General features: G+C 45.3%; 1 protein-coding gene across 2 annotated transcripts in view; it reads left to right on the forward strand.

Annotated features, from left to right (window-relative positions):
* The first annotated feature begins 524 nt into the window (after positions 1-524).
* The window catches only part of RANBP10 (RAN binding protein 10), a 69,651-nt gene continuing 53,766 nt past the window's right edge, over positions 525-16,409 (forward strand). The window contains exons 1-2 of one of the 2 annotated variants that reach the window (XM_039558164.1): positions 525-729; positions 1,620-1,731. In XM_039558164.1, coding sequence (XP_039414098.1) covers positions 525-729; positions 1,620-1,731 — 317 coding nt within the window. Of the gene's footprint in view, positions 730-1,619; positions 1,732-16,409 lie in introns of those variants that run through there. The other variant, XM_020583690.2, reaches the window with a different exon arrangement.

Here is a 16,409-nt window from a genome sequence, read left to right on the forward strand (position 1 = left end):
CCGTGGCTGCGCTCGGTTCCTTCCTCAGTCCCGGGGCCGCCATGGCGCGCGCGCTCCGTTTACCCGTCGCTATGGCAACGGCCACGCCCGCAGGACCCCCTCCCGCGCCTCCATAGCTGCCCACGCAGCGCCTGACGCGCGGGCGCCGCGCGGCGGCCGAAACCGGCCCGTGCGCGGAGGCGGCCGGCGGGCGCCTGCAAGTGCGGGGCGGCACTTGGGCGCCGCGTTGTCGTGGAGCACGCTGGGAACGGGAGTCCCCGCACCCCACGGCGCTGATGGGAGCGGAGCGGAACGGGGACACGATTCCCAGCGTGCAGCGCGCCGGGGGGAGGGACGGGGGCTTTGCTTGCGCAGCCTCTCGGGAGTTGTAGTCTCAGCGAGAGCCGGGGACGAGGGGGCGGGCGTGACGTGGACTGCGCTTCCCGTCGGGCAGCGCGGCCCCATTGTGGGCACGCTCGCAGCCCATTGGCTGCCGGCCGCGGCCGGGCCTCGCTCCCCTCCCGCTGACACAAAGCGGGTCCAAGATGGCGGAGGCGGGCGCGGGGAGCCCGCGCGGCGGGGACGCGGCGCCGCCGGGGCCGCCCGAGGAGCAGGAGCTGAGCCGGCGCCTCCGCCGTCTCTACCCCGCCGTCAACCAGGACGAGACGCCGCTGCCGCGCTCCTGGAGCCCCAAGGACAAGTACAACTACATCGGCCTCTCGCAGGGCAACCTGCGCGTCCACTACAAAGGTGCCGGGCTGGGGCGGCGGCGCCGGGTTCGGCTTCGGCCCGGAGCGGGACGGCCCCGGCGTGGCCCTCGCCCGGCCGCTCCGCGGGGCTCGCCGGGCGTGGGCTGAGTCGGCAGCGGGTCCGGCGGCCCCGGGGCAGGGGCGCCGTGAGCAGCGCGGGGACGGGAGGCGCCGAGCTCCGGCCGCGGGGCGCCCGCTTGGCCCGGGGTCCCGGCTGGGCTGCTTGGGCCGGGCTGCCTGCGCTCGGGAGCGGAGGCGCTGGGGAGCCGGGGTCTCTCCCCGGCGGAGTGTGTGGCCTTATATAACGCTGTGCGGTGTCTCTCGCCTGGGCCCGGTGCAGCCAGACCGTCTGTTTATGCTGTCATCCTGCTTAAAACCCGGCCAAGCGGTCGGATGGCCCCGACACGCTGCGTAGCTGGGGCTTTGGCTCCTCGGGTTTACACCAAATAGCTGTTCATAGACTTGTAGTGTGATGTTTTCCTTGCTTGCTATTGGAGCTGTTCTCCCTACCCACCCAGCGGAGAACTGATTATTCCTTTTCCTGCCTGGCTAGTAAACACTGATGTCATTCCCCTCTTGTGTAATCATTTTTGTCTTCTGTCTGTGTACCTTGGTCTTCAAATTATGTCTGTGGGGAGGGGGAGAGGTGGTACTGAGAGTCTTTCTCAGAAACTTCATAGTGAAAACAAAGGGAAAATTAAAATGCTCGTGCTGTAGGAATTGTTCCTGGTGGCAGTGCAGGGTTGCATGTCCTGGTTCTCTGGAAAGTGTGCTTTAAATGGCTGGCTCCGTGTAGAAACAAATGCCTGCTGGCTTCAGATAGTGAGGTTTTAGATCAGGATGTGTGAGAGGCCAGATCCCCTCAGTACTTACATTTCTGTTCTTTCTTAGGTCACGGTAAAAATCACAAAGATGCTGCCTCGGTCAGGGCCACTCACCCCATCCCTGCAGCCTGTGGCATTTATTACTTTGAAGTGAAGATCGTCAGTAAAGGTAGAGATGGGTAAGTGCCTCATTCCAGCTCAGTGGCTGGGGATGTGTGTCTGGCAGCTCTGCTGGACTCTGGCCTCCTTTCCAGAAGGGTTCGAGGTCCCGTGGCTGCTGGGTGCAGCAGGCAGGTACAGCATGGGCAGGTTTTGTCCTCCTGGTGAATAGATGTAAAGGAGGTGGAATGCCCTGGAAGCAGAGGCACTGGCACAGCTGTGTCCTGAGCTCTTTGAGGTGGGCACTTCTAAAAAAACTCAGTAAACTGTGGGTCTCCAGTGCAATTTGAATTAAAATAGGTTTTCTTCTTGCTGGCAAGGTTTAGTCACTCTGATTTCTGGAATTATGATGCCTTAGAAATGAAGTGAAGCAGAAGGGAGGAACCTTGAGCTTGATTTTGGACTGCTGCAGTGGTGTTGACATGGGGAAGAGTGGTTATAGGAGTGCTGGAGCACTGGGGCAGGCAATAAAGGGGCATTTCTGTCAAGGTCTGGAGTTCTCCTGCTAATGTGGATTTAATTTTTACTCATTATGAAGGTGTCAGCCTGCTGTGTGTGGATGTCCTTGGCATTGTTCATTGCTAAAGGATGAATATGGCAGGAATATTATCCAGAAGGGAAAGTCACACAGGAAGAGGAGTTGGGTGTCACTAATTAATCCAGTCCTTCAAGTATGACATTTGAACTCTGACCGGTTGAAGGGTTGTGGGGAAGGGCAGCAAATGTTCCTACTAAAAACCAAATGAAAGTGACAACTTGTTACAGTTGAATTTTTTTGCTGTCATTTTTGAACTGAGAAGTGGCCTACTTGTAAAGGGACTTGGAAGGATCTCGGGCTGTGCTGCATTTAGGCCCTTGATAATTACCAGGTTATCTGCAGAGGTGGATGCTGGGCTGAATTCCTTACAAATGCAGGGAAAAGACCATCTTTACTCCTTCATTTCACTGACCTGGCTATTAACTGCTTGTCTGTTTTGAAACACTGCCCTTGATTAGTTTATGTAACTGCTAAAACTGAAATCATTTGCAGTGAGCTTCAAGACAATTTTCCAAAGAAATCACATTACAAAAGGTCACTGAACAGTACTTAATCCTTACTGCACTCTAGATCAATCTTAAAGGGAGATAATGGAATTTTCTGCTTGTCTCCCAAGATCAGAGTTTTCTGTATTAATGATCTGTTGTTTTTATTGTATTCTGTAATTAGTGACTTTCCAGGAATAATTCCAAAGAGACAGAACCATGTGTGTTAACACAGCAACCTGAACAGGAGCTGCTGATAGCTCTGATCCAAAGTCAGGGCAGTGGCGAGGCTTTGAGAGCCTCTCTGATGTCTCAGCCATTCCTGTGCTTTGTTTTTCTTTTGCTGGTAGAGACAGATCCAACTTGTATCTCGCACAGGGTGGTGCTGGGGATTTGTGGTTGTGAATTTCCACTGTAGCTGCTGCCTGGCTGTCACTTGAGAAGGTGCTTTTGTGTATGTCACCTTTAATAGTTTGAATTGTTCCTGCTGGAGGCTCAGTGTGTTGTACTAGTGAGCTGTGGCAGAGATCTCTTTTGAGGAGGCTCCCCAGTGTTTATTCCACCATCGTGACTTCAGTTTAAAGGACTGAAAGTCCAGACATCTAAAGAAGGGATCAAGGGAATGAAGTTTTCAAGCAGTGTAAGTGGCAAAGGTTGTCCCTAGGAACAACACTGGCAGCCCTTTAGTAAGGGAGGAGGAAGAGGAGTCCTTCTGAGCTCATTTCCAGATGGGTATTCCAGGTGTAAAGCCTCTGCCCTAGAGCTGGTTATTTGACTTCTGTATGAGGTGGTGAGGTAAAGATGTGAAGTTATTCCCTGTGTATCTCTTCTTGGAGTTTGTGATGGCATTTCACATTTAGGTTTAAAATGTGAGTGATTTGGTTTTGAAACAAGACTTACTCAAGAAAGGCTTTGGTGAAATGAATTTCAGGAAGTGTTGAGGAGTCTGATTTTGCTCAAAGGTGTTGTCTTTCTGTGCTCACAGTTGTTAGTTAAGGGCTCTGCACTCTGGTTAGATACTGACACTTGCTAATAAACAACAGAAACGAAGGTTTCAGATAAGAAATGGGATAGAAGCTCCCAGTGGCTTTTAATGGAGAAGAATCCCAAACCTCACATGATGCCTTTTTGCAGCCTGCCAAGAGATGTTGCCTGTGTGTGACATGCTCTGATAAGAGGCTTCTTGAATTGGCATCAGGCAGTGCCATTTTGGATTGGTGATGTCACTGTGGTAGAGAAACCTGAGCTATGGAGATGACTCAGGTGTCAGGACCACCTTTTTAACTTCTCCCCTGTTCTTCATTGGACTAAGGGGATTTAAAACCAGTATGCTCTGGTTCTCTCCTCTGTTTTCTCCCACCCCATCATATCCTAGCAGTCAAAACACATGTCCTTGCCTTCCCCCATTTTCCAGGCTGAGAACTCCTGTGCTCACCCCAGAGCCAGCACAAGGGAAGAGGGAGGGAGGGACTGCAGCAGCACAGATACAAGTTGCTTTGCACTGCCACAGCTGCTAGAAAAACTCCCTCTTCTGCACTGTCTTGTCTCCCCTGTGCCTTAATGCACCAGCCCCAGAAAGGTGCTTTTGCTAGAGAAGCAAACAAAATTATTTATGAAAGCTCTGCCTTTGCCGTCGCTGGACTTTTCTGCCTTAGCATCAGTGAAAGCATTTACTGGTGGATATTTCAAAGCAAGTACAGCATCCAAAAAGTCCATTTGGTGTTTGTAAGAAACTTTTATGATTGATGAGCTTTTCTTAGCTTTGGATCTTCCACTGCTCATGAGATAAAACCACAATCCTTTGAGAGAAACAAGCATGATTCAAACTTACTTTTAGTTGAATGGTGGCCATTTCTCATCCTGGTGGATTTAGTCTTTGCTGATAAGAGGTCATGTTTATTTATTGGGTTTGTTTTTTGTGCAGTTTTGGTTTGTTTTGGTTTTTTTTGGGAGAGGGGAGGCTGCCAGGATACCATTGAAAAATTGCCTTGACAAGGTTTGTAGGTAACATGAAACAAATCAGATCTGTCAGTAGGTTGATCTGTTGCTACTTCCTTGCGGGGAGAGATCGTTCTTATCCTCAGAGAGCAGAGGAGAACTTAGTTTGCAGTCTCTTGTCCCAGCCCTCTTCTCACCTCCTTGTCTGTGCTGAGCACACAGGGAGTGGTTCCACAGCACTTCAGGATGATACATGTCAGGGCTGTGGGACTCTGCCCTTGAATTTGCTGTATGTTTCTACTCCTTCCCTCGTGCTGACAGACTGCTACCCCATCCTCTGGTGAGCTGGTTCAGGGAGATAACTGGTGGAAAGCTGGCCAGAAAATAATGAATGATGATTTCATCTATTAACGTCACTGTCAGAAATTGCTCCCTTTTTTTTCCCCTCTTTAAATTGAAGACTACTTTTCAGGGTTCCCTTCCCTGACAGCAATTGAAGGCAAGTCCATAAAGGGATGGGCTGAGCTGGGAGACAGAAGGGTAGCATTGCAGCAACCCTCAGTTCCATTCAAAGTGTTGTTGAACAGTTTTAAGACTTGCTGGTAGTTAATTCCTGAACCATTGTGTGCTTGTCTCCTGAGTGTTGTCAACTGGAACAAAAGGACAAGAGGCAATGGGTCACAAGTTGTAGCAAGGGAAATGCCAGCTGGACATAAAAAAGAACTTTGCTTTGTGAAACTGGTTATGCACCCAGACAGAATGCCTGGAGAGGCACTGGCATCTCCCTCATCAAATTTGCCTGGGGGAGCCCTCAGTCTGCTGACTGATAGAAGTTTCAGAATTACTTATGCTTTGAGCGGAAGGATGAAGAAGGAATGTCCCAAGGTCCCTTCCCGTCCAAACCTCTCCATGAATCTGTGGATGGCTTGCTTCCAGCATTCCTCAGATGAGCAGATTGGCAGAAATGCCTGTGACTCTTCTGCTCCTGAGCTGCCACAAATAACTCAGGCTTTTATCACAATGCTGTTTGTAACAGTTCAGCCTTAGCTGTATTTGAAGCACTAAACTCTTCCTCTCTCCCTCCAATACGTGGTTCTGTTTGGTGGTGATTTGTCAGCACATCTCAGCCTCTGTTTCCCCACTAGACGATCTCTGCTTGGTAAACAGGAACAGGGAGAGACTCATTAGGGTAGGGCAGCCAACCCACAACTTAGAGGCTGTTGTGACTCAGAAGGACATGTCATCCTTGTTGTCCTCTTTATGCTGGGGCAAGGTGAGCTGCCTGTGGGTGACAGTGCATGTTCCTGACCACCAGTTTGGTTTCTTGACTGGTTTTACCTCCCCCAGCCACGTGCTGGGTTGTGATGGAGTGTGAGTGGGGAGGACATTCCAGAGGCCAGCCCTGATGATGCACAAGGTTCTGGATTCTGGCAAAAGTCGCCTGTCCTGCAGCCTCCTCTCCATTTCTGAGCTGCTCCTGGAACAGACAGCCCAGCAGCCTGTGGATTGCCTTTGCAATGGCAGTTTACTGTCAACAGCTGTCTTTTTCTGGGAATGGTTTGGTCTTGGACAGCTGCTTACTCACGGATGCTTGGGTGTGCTGGCATCCTGACCTCTCCGGTGGGGACAGAGCCACTGCCTGCCCATGGCAACTCTGTGCAAACACAGCAAGTGTGCTCTGTGGGCAGAGGAGGTGCCAAGGGGCCTGGCCCTCTGTGCCAGGGCAGCCCAGTGGTTTCATGAGGACTTTGAGCCATCCCAGGAAGCATCCCAGTATGGGTTTTCTTTTTGCCATGATGGGTTTTTGTGTGCCAGCACTAGTGACTTGTAGTGAGCTCGACTGTGTTCACAGTCTTTTTGCTGGATCAGTACCTGAAACAGTGATTTCTGCATTAGGTGAAGACCCAGAAAGGCAGGAGAGGGAAGCTGGAAAGACATAAGCCACAGGGAATGCTGGTATCCTTCTTCCAGCACCGTTCTACAGTTGCTTTGAGCTGTGTAGCCTCTTGTCCAGAGATACTGGTCAGCACTAGCTTAGGTTGAGGGCAGTTTTCTGGGAGAGGGAGAAGAGAGTTCTTTGAGGAGAGTGGCTGAAGAGCTAATCGAGCTTAGTCCATACCATAGTTTATTTCAAATCTTCCTTTAGCTTTCATACACAAGTGCACCATAAGCCAGACTTAAAAATAGCTTAGTTTCTCTCTGACTGAAAAAGAAAAATAAAGGTCAGATGTGTTGGTTGGTTGCAGTCTGTACATTAGTAACAAATCATCTGCCCCTTTTCCTTGCTTATGTTTCTCCTTGCCAACTTTCCATTTCTCCTCAGCATATGGTGAGTGTGATGGCTCTGTGAAAAGCCTTTTGCTTGTGTGCTCTAATGGATTCCAGATGCTGACAGAGGCCTGTCCCTGTAGCACTCTTGACAGCATTGCCTGCTTATGCTCAGACACTTTGGAGTGTCCTGCCTGTCTGGATGTGGCTGTAGGGAAGGTTAAGGGATATTCTATGGCAACTGAGGATTTCTCGTGTGATTCCTGATTTGTCACTGATAAGTCTGTAAATAATTGATTTCCTCCCCCTTTTTATGTTTTTCCATCCTGGTTTCCAAGAATCCAAAACCAGCACAGAGAGGGGGTTGTTCTGTTTGCAGGTAGGTCTGCTTGTTTGAATTTATGCTGTTCTGCAGACATTCATTTAAACAACCCAACACATAAATAAAGCCCCCAAGTAGATTCCATAAACAGTTCCTGCCTTGTTCCCATTTGCAGATTGCCCAAGCAAGTCCTTCTTGCTCAGCTGCCAACTGTGCCTTGATGCTCTCAGGTGTAGAGACTCATTTTCTGCAGAGGTTTCCTGTCAATTGATGACACCTCATACAAGCTGTTATTTCTTTGTCATTGTTCTGCTATGCTCTTCAAAAAGGGAGTAATATTGAGAGCAGCTTTTCAGTGTAAAGCAGTCATGAGGTTTGAATATCTGATTTGCAATTTTTAAAATTTTTCTTTAATTCCTTTCTTTTTTTATCAATGAAGTGGAAATTTAAACTGAGTGTTTTCTAGCAGTATCATGGGCCATCCATTGTAATAGTTTAATATCAATTTATCATTAAAATAATTTGTGAAATAAGGCAACAAAATGCAAGCAGTGATGGTGATATGTGACTTTTTCACTTGTGATGTGTGCATTTAGGTATGTCTGAGGTCTGAGATTTCCTGGATTTCAGACTGTGATAATTGTTTTTGTTGTTGTTGGGATTTTTTGTTCACCTGCTTATGAAGTTTTGCACAGTAAAGAAGAAAAAATTCAGGAAGGGGTTATTTTTGTTTGGTTATGTTTTCTTCCCCCCCCCCACCCCCCCCTCTCTGAGTATCTGTTATAGAAATGGTAAGAGTATGAAAAAAGCAAACTCTAGCAAAATCCACATCTTTAGAAGATATGTAGAACATTACTATGCTCAGTTCCTCAGAATATGTTTGCAGTTAAATCACAGAATAATGGGAACTAATCATTTACATATTCTAAACTTGCAGATCTAAGGAATTCTGTTTAATAATTAAATTTTGTAAGTTGGATAACTTTTATATAGGGAAAACCTTTTTCTTTCACTTGAGAAGCCTTGAAATGATGAACTGCTGAAGACTTTATCATTCACTGTGAAGCTTTGACTCTTTTTCTTCAACTCTCCACTGAAGCTGAATTGTGATGATTGTATTATATTGACTCTGCAACCAGATTCACTTTTTAAACTGCTTTTCTAGCAGTGGGATTTACTTTGTACCTGTGATACAACACTGGATCTCTGTTTTCACACTACAGTCTGCCTGCTTGTTTACAAGTTCTTTGTATGGATGCTCTGGTCCACATGAAGCCTTTGTCCCTTGTTGTGGAGATGTCAGTGTGTAAAGATCTGTGAGTTCAGTGTGTGGTGCTTTCCCAGTGCTCACCCCAGCTCTGACTCTCTGCTGCTGTTTAAAGAGAAAGTGTTCTTATTTCACCAATGCATCTCTCAAAACTTCAGGTGTTACTTTCTCTCTTGTGTGTTTTCCACATAATTTGCCCCCTCTCCAGATCTTATGTAAATACTGCAGCTACTTCTTTCTGTAGTTTCTTTAATTATTGGCAGGTAAATCCTCCTTTCATAAGAATTGTTACTATCCAAGCATAAACCAGAGGAAATTAGCCTAAAAGGCTGTGAGAATATCCCTTAAGCTGGTGGTGGAGTGTTTTCTTCTGATTTGGGTATTGCATTTATATTGTTCCCCCTGTTTTTCAGAGGAAAAAACAGGGGCTCAAGGTACATTTTGAATCTGTCTCTTATGATGGACTGAAATGCGAGAGTAGTCACCAAAATGAAACAGTCTTTAAATGACTTGCCCTCTTTTGGATGCCTTTCTGTTAGACATTTGTGGTAACTCTAGCATCTTTCTTTACTGTTTTCTAGGTTTTGTTCATGGCAGAAAAAAATGTTCTGTTGCTTTGACTGGCATTCAAACAATCTTAAGTCCATTCAGTCATGAAAACCTGTTTAACTTCCCTAATATATTTTCAGTGAATATGAGCAATGCATTTGGAAGTGAGGTTTGTTACTCAGCAGGACAACCTGAACAAAAATCCTACTTATTCAGTTGGGTGTAACCAGAATAAATAATCAGAGAATGAGTATCAGTAATGCTTTGTTCTGTTCCCAGACTTTAGGCACCATTTGTCACTGAGATGGTTTGTGTGTGAACTTTGTTGGATATCAGCTGACTTGGAGAATGAGTCAGCTGCCAAGAGTGAAAAAAACAATAAATTGGTGGGACACCTTTGCTTCAGCTCCATTTGCATTTGAACACAGGGTTTGGGGTTCTGTTGGATGTGGTGATGCTTGGGGTAGCAGATGGAGAAACTGGTTATTCTGGACAGATTTTAATGGTGATTTTACCCTGGTGGTGCTCGTATTTTACCTTTTCTTTCTTACATGGTGCTCAGGTCAAGTCTTCTTCTGTGTATTTTTGATCTTTCAGTGTTCCTACAAACATCAATCTACATCATCAGTCTTTTCCTCTCCAGAAGGTAACACAGACAAGGGATGGATTTGGCCCTTCCTACAGCTGGCAGATACCAGTTGAATGTGGTCCTAAAATTGGAAGGGAGCTGGGAATATGATACCTTGGTCTATCAAAAATAGCCTTTCATTCTTCCTCTGTCATTTTGTCACCAATTACTCATAAACACCCTGAGAAGATGTGTTATGTTACCAGATTGCTGCATCTCGGTTTTGTCCTGCTCACTCACTTTCCCTTCCATGATCTTCAGCTTTTAAGGCTTCTCTGCCTTCCCAAGGGCTGATGTACAATGGACTCCTCTGTGCCTCAGGATACTTGTAGTTGTTTTTAATGAGCTCTTAAAATTTTTATTTTCTTCCCTTTATCCACTTCTTTTCAGCCTTGCATTATTTGTCTTTACTGACCTCTTCTTGGGGATTTGGGATTCTTCCTAGAGCCCATCAGTGCTGTTTCTGAAGCACCAGCACAGAACAGCACTATATACACAAATAAAACCAGAACCACGTCCACTCTAGAGATTATATTCCATTATGAAGTAGTTCCAAAATATTTGTTGTTAGACTGAGGAATCGGAGACAGTTGGAATCCAGTATTTTACGTGCCATAGGTAATTTTTTTAAACAGATGTAACTTGTTTTTTCACTTCCTTAAAACAATGTTCCCCTTCCCCCACCAGAACTGCAACAATGTGGTTTCAAGTGGTAAGTTGATAAGGGTTATCATTTCTAGCCACTCTTTAAACCTGGCATGAAGTCAGGACCCACCTCAGACAAGAGTGATAGTTCACAGCTTTGCACAAGAGACTGTGAAAGTCTCTGAAATGCCACCAGTGTGGTGTATTATTCACCTCTAACTTAATTTAGTTTGTTTATTTTAGATTTAACTGTGTGTGTTGAAAGAGTGGGGTGCATAATAGCTGGGAGGACAGGATTCCTACCACGCAGGTGTGGTTATTAGAAAAAACTGCAGGATACAGGAAGCCTTTGACTCACAAACCTCTGCAAGAGTGGAACATCCCTTGTTTGACTCGTGGCTCAGTGGGATTGCGTAGCTTTGGCTGAGCCATGTAATAAAATGCCAGTCCCAGGAATTTCTCCCTTATGTTGTGTTAATGTTGGTTCACAACTGAGCAGGGAACGACTGCTTTACTGGAAGTCATGGCCTTCAGAACAAATTATTCAACCTCTCTGGTCTTAACTCTTCAAGTTTGGACCTTGGTGCCTGTTGGCATCCCTGGCAGTCTTGTTCCAGCCTCCTATACTGTGCCAGGGTGGGACTGGGACTGGGAAAGAAGTGTTCCGGGCTGGTGGGTGTTACCCAACCAATGTAGTTTTTCCCCCTTTGTTTCCCCAGCTTTCAGATGGGTTGAATTTTGTCTGCCATCTGGGTGAACCTCAGAGCCACTTGAAAGAAGAGTGGCAGGGATCGTTTCACCATCCTGACTTGGTACCTTTCAACAGGTTAAACAATAAATACAGGGGAAACCTGTAGATGTTATTTATTATTTATGCTGTCTTTCTCCTGGCAGAGCTTAAAAAATCTGCCTTGCTAATTGTTTCCTAGTGTTAGAGATGAGTATTCAGTCCAAGTTTACTGGAGGAAGTCTTGCAGCTTTTTGAGTAAAGAAATACCTCTTTTTGTTTAAAGTACACTGCTTGTCCAGTGAGGACCTGGGGCTAATTGCTTTCTCCCTCCTTCTGCCCTGCCTTTATTTTGCACATGGCAATGCTTCTCAAGTGCTGGGTGCTTTCCAGGGAGATGTCCTTTGCTCCTGGAATTCTTGAAACTGAAGAATGTAGTACAGGTCTGCATGACTTCTGTTGCTGTGTTCTCCTCTGTTTGACTCAATGAGTTCTTCATTCCTGCACTGGAAAAGCCAAATAGATGCAAATCCTGGAATTTCAGCATTAGCTGCTTGCTGTCAAAGGGCAGGACTGTTCTGAAGTTTTTCTGCTGGGTTCACAAGGATTTTTGTGGGTTTCCTCATACAAAGTAGCTTTAGACTACACAAGAAACTTTTCTTACGTTGACTTTTTGGCAGGTTCTCTGGGTATCAGCTCGTCATCTCATCTGGGTATCTGTGGTTTGTTCTGGAGAAGCATCTTTTGACTCAAAGAATCGCTTCTCATATGGGTGGATTCCCCTTCTGGGACAAACTAAACACAGCCATCAGTGTCTCTTCTATGACTGTAATGCTTAGAACAGCCTCATTAAGGGATCTTTGTTTCCGTTTAGGTCAGTCAAATGTTGACACTCCTGTGAAATAACTTTTCTCATTGTTTTTCAGCTAGTTTCTGCCCAGTGGCAATATATAATTCTTCCTGACTGAGTCAGTGCATTTATGATCTTTTCTATCTTTATAAATTTTAATTTAGAAGTACAGTCATCATTTTGGTCTTCCATGTATTTTCCAAGGGAATGTCTTTTATTGACAGAAACAAAAGATAATACCTATTTTTAAAAAATAAACAGATTTAAAATGCAGCTTTGAAAACATCTGTGCTGCAGAGTCCACCACACAAGTTGTCTTAGGAGCCAGAAGTGAACGCTGTCCTGTTTAGATGTCACTGTGCTGGAGCAGCTACATGTGGGTGTTTACTGCTAAAGTACTTGGGAACTGGGGAAGGGACCCAGGAAGCTTTGTGTCTTTGAGCCTAATCTTAGCACAGTCATGGTGCTGTAAGACCTAGAGGGAAGAATCCTGGGAATACTGCTGGTTGTGTGTGGAGCCAGCATCTTCTGACATGAGAGCTTTTTACCAAGGTCCTTCATTCTTCTGCTGTGGCCAAGGAGAGCCAGGGCGTGGATAAAACAGGCAGAGCTGATGTCGTGGCTGGTGTTCAGTGTGGCTAATTTCAGTCACATTTTCTAAAGCAACCACTATTGGGCAGGGCTGAGGTGAAGTGGGAGTCTGGAAGAATTTGGTGCTATGGTAACTGCCAAGGCTGCTGGTGAGTGGAAACAAGACTGTTCTGACTGAATCACCAGCATGTGTCTGCGTTTATTTTGGTCAGTCTGCTCTATTTGGAATTGGTCTACTGATGCAGCATTTTTGAAGCTTCACATTAGGTGTGGGGGGCAGTTCCAAGTATTCAGTGTTCGCTGCTGAGAAGGTGGTTTTAGGAGGTCACTTTTGCTTAGCTTTGCATCTTACCTATGATGGATAATGGACATAAATGTATTATTACCCCCAAAATAATTTTTTTCCTGTTTGAGACTGGGTGCTAACATTCCTGTGCATCCTTTTTCTTAAGAGGCTCTTTGAATCTCTCAAAAAGGAACTCCAGTTAAGGAATACCCCACAGGGAGTCTGTCTACACTATAATGGTCCAAAACCAGGGGTGATACAGGCAGGCAGACCATAGAGATTTATGTTGAATGATATTGAATATCATAATTGATTCATTAAAAAAAAAAAAAGGCAGTAATTTGCTCTCCCAAAAATACTGTTTAACTAGTATTGAATTTGTTGCATATACAAAACTGGTTTGGAGCATTTGGAATCGAGGAAGTGAGAAGCTGTTCTGCACCAAGAAGTTCAGAAAACATCTGATGCTTTTGGGGGTGGTGGAGTTGAATAATAATTTTTTTTTTACCTCCCAATTATCAAGAGAATAGGGTGATTTTTTTGTTTGAGGCTTTGTAGATTTTAAAGCTCATTTCATCCATTACTTCTGGTACATAAATTGATTGTAGATGGGAAAAGCAAAGTAGCACTTTCTAAAACAAAACCCAGCAGTCAAGTCTGTGACAATTTGAAGTTCTGGGTATAAGATGTGGGCTGTGGAGTTGAAACTCAGCATGGTGAGGGAGTCTGTTTTTATTTTAGGTTGTCTGCAAATTCTGTGTGCAGTTTTACAGCCATTAAGGTCTTATTTTTAAAGTTTGTCTTGAGCTTTAAATGGGATCAGAAGTTGAAGAGCAAAAAACTGTGAACCAGGAAGGCTTGTGGTCATGTTCCTTTTTTTTTTAAGCAACATATTTCCATGGTGTTGTGTATCTAGATTAAAGTGTAGTTCTAAATTTAGTATTTGTGGAGTTGTAATGCTTGCTTTTTATAAAAATACAAGCTTCCAGTCTCAATTTAAAGCTATATTGTCTGAAAATGGAAAGATACTATTCTGTAAGTTTTGTCTTTGGTTATGTGCATCAGATTTGCTGCTGTACACAAAAGAGGGGGATGAATCTGCATAGAAAATAATGAAGTTAAGCAGGATAAGCCAAAGTGGGTGATGACCTATTTTATCTGAGTTCAACAACTAGGTTATTTCCTCTAATTTCCAATGTTTTCCTTAGTGTTGCCACCCATGTGGTGCAGTACAGTGCAGTGAGCCAGCAAGGGATGGGGACAAAGGGCACCCATTGAAGTGCTGCAGCTGGGATTGTGCTGAAGCTGTGCCAAGGCTGTGTGCAGAGGTGTCCTCTCTGTTCAGTTCTAGGTCTGTTAATGTCAACAGCAGCAGATGTAGAGGCAGAGGAGCAGACAAGCACCCTCAGGCAGTAAAGAGGGATGAAGTTGGCCTGTGGCCCTGTGCCAGCAGAGCTGTGCTGTGTGATACTGAAAGGAAGGAATCTGACACCACCACAAGACAAAGTGGCCACAGTTCTGCAGTGTTTTACCTTCAGCTGAGCCAAATAGATCAGGACATAAGAAACATTCCCTATGCCAAGAGGCATGTCCTGCTCTTTGAACAAGATTTGTCACAGCCAACAAATTTGGGACGTCTGGAGCTCGGTGATGTGACCTGGTGAAGTTGGTGGAGATGGTTCTGCCAGAGAAGCAGAATGGTCTGCTCCTGGACAGGTTTTTGTTCAGTGTTTCAGACCTGCCAGTGTCAGGATGAGCTCTCTGGTGTTATTGCTTCAGGCTTAGATGGTGCTTTTATATTGAGTTGAAGCAGTTGTGTACTTTGAATCACAGCTCCCGTCAGGTTTGAACAGTTGGCAGAGGTGGCACTTGTCACTGCTCTCACAGAGTTGAGTGCAGTTGTAGCTGTGGACTGGGATCCTGGCTGCTTGCACACGTAGTTGAAAAAAAAACACGTGGCAAAACCCACCATGTAGTAAGGAAATCTCTGTAGCAGCAGAAGATTCCAGACTCAGTCGGAATACAGAAACTGAACAAGAACTCCCTTATCTGCCAGTGCACTAAGAAAGTGGCAGTGAAGAGCTGGAGTACTCCCTGAAGATAGAGGGGAAAGTCTTCTGTATTGTGCCTGGAAGGCTGTAAACATATCCCCAAATTCAGTTTATTAGAGATGCATGTATGTCAGATGACACCATGAGGCTGAATTTTTAGATGCCATAAATGCCTGCTTTGGAGAGGCTCTCATGAGTCAGGGAACTCATGAGGATGTAACTTCTGACTCGTGCTCTGAGCAGTGCAGAAAATGTTTGCAAGAAAGGTGTGTTTAGAAGATGCTCTGCAGCACTGACCATAATCACTCATGTTTGGTGTGCTTTGAGGAGTGCTATGAAAGGTCCCCAGACCCTCCCACTTCAGTGTTCATCCAAAAACCCCACCACCCAACAACAAAAAAAGCCAGAAAACAAACCGTATAAATTGAAGAAGCTTGTTTAAGAATAGCTAATAAAATCAGAAGGGTTAAATGCTTTGAGATGGTACAGAGACTGTTTAAGAAGACATTTTATTGGAGGATGAGACAGTTGACAAAATCAGACACAGGGATGAGAGGCAATAGAGATACACACCCCAAAAGTTTAAATTTTATTCAATGAGAAAAATTGAAAGAACAAACCCTTAAGCTTAAAAAACCCAATAGGGTTGACCAAAATGAGTTGAGGGACATCTGGCTCAAGGTCCGAAATCTTAAAGGAATATTTTTCCCTCCCAACATATCAGGGATGGGAAGCAAGCTGGAGTCTCTAAAACCAAGAGATAATGCAGGAGAACTCCTTATGAAGAACTTTGAGAACGTAGGAATGTTTAGAGGGTCATAAATGCCAGTCTTTTGCTTTTAAAGGATTGTCCTTCTGAAGAGAAAGAGTTAATACAGCAACAATGTCATTTGTAAACAAAACATATGCCAATCTTTGTTTTTAAATGGTAACTTGGTTCCTGTTGAAGGATTAATACAACAACCCATAAAAGACAGGACGAGATCATTGGGGTTATCTGGTCTTCATTCAAGAGTTCTAAAGAATGAAATAGCTGAGTCATGGACTATGGAATGTGACATTTAAAAAGTCTTGATTACAGAGAAGAGATGTGTGTCTGTGGGGTTTTTTTCCCCCAAGGGATCCAGAGGAATGAGATCACATAGTCCTTCCTCTAAAGTCCCTTCCATCCTTGAGATCTCTGTATCAGAGCAGAACCTTCCTTGTTGCTTTTCTTGAACGCAAGGTTCAGGAGCTCAAGGGCTCAGGGTGGATGTGCCGGGCAGTCACCACAGCATGTGCAGTGTGTGAGTTCAGGGTTGTGCTGTACATCAGCAACCAGTCTTTCCTGGATGATCTCATCTCCTTGACCACTAGGAAGAGAGCTGGGTTTAGCTGGTATGATCACATCAGGACTTGTGTTTGTGTGTGGCTCAGGGAGTTCTGTTTTCTCAGCGTGGCTGATAACCTGTTCTATGCACTGCAAACCGAGAGTTTGCTGCCTCTCTGCTCTCTCTGTTGGTCTGAGGAGGAAGGGTCTGCATCCTCTGGGAGCTGGTGCACTTCAGAAACAG

The sequence above is a fragment of the Corvus cornix genome, chromosome 11 (genome assembly GCF_000738735.6).
Source record: "Corvus cornix cornix isolate S_Up_H32 chromosome 11, ASM73873v5, whole genome shotgun sequence".
Lineage (NCBI taxonomy): Eukaryota > Metazoa > Chordata > Aves > Passeriformes > Corvidae > Corvus > Corvus cornix.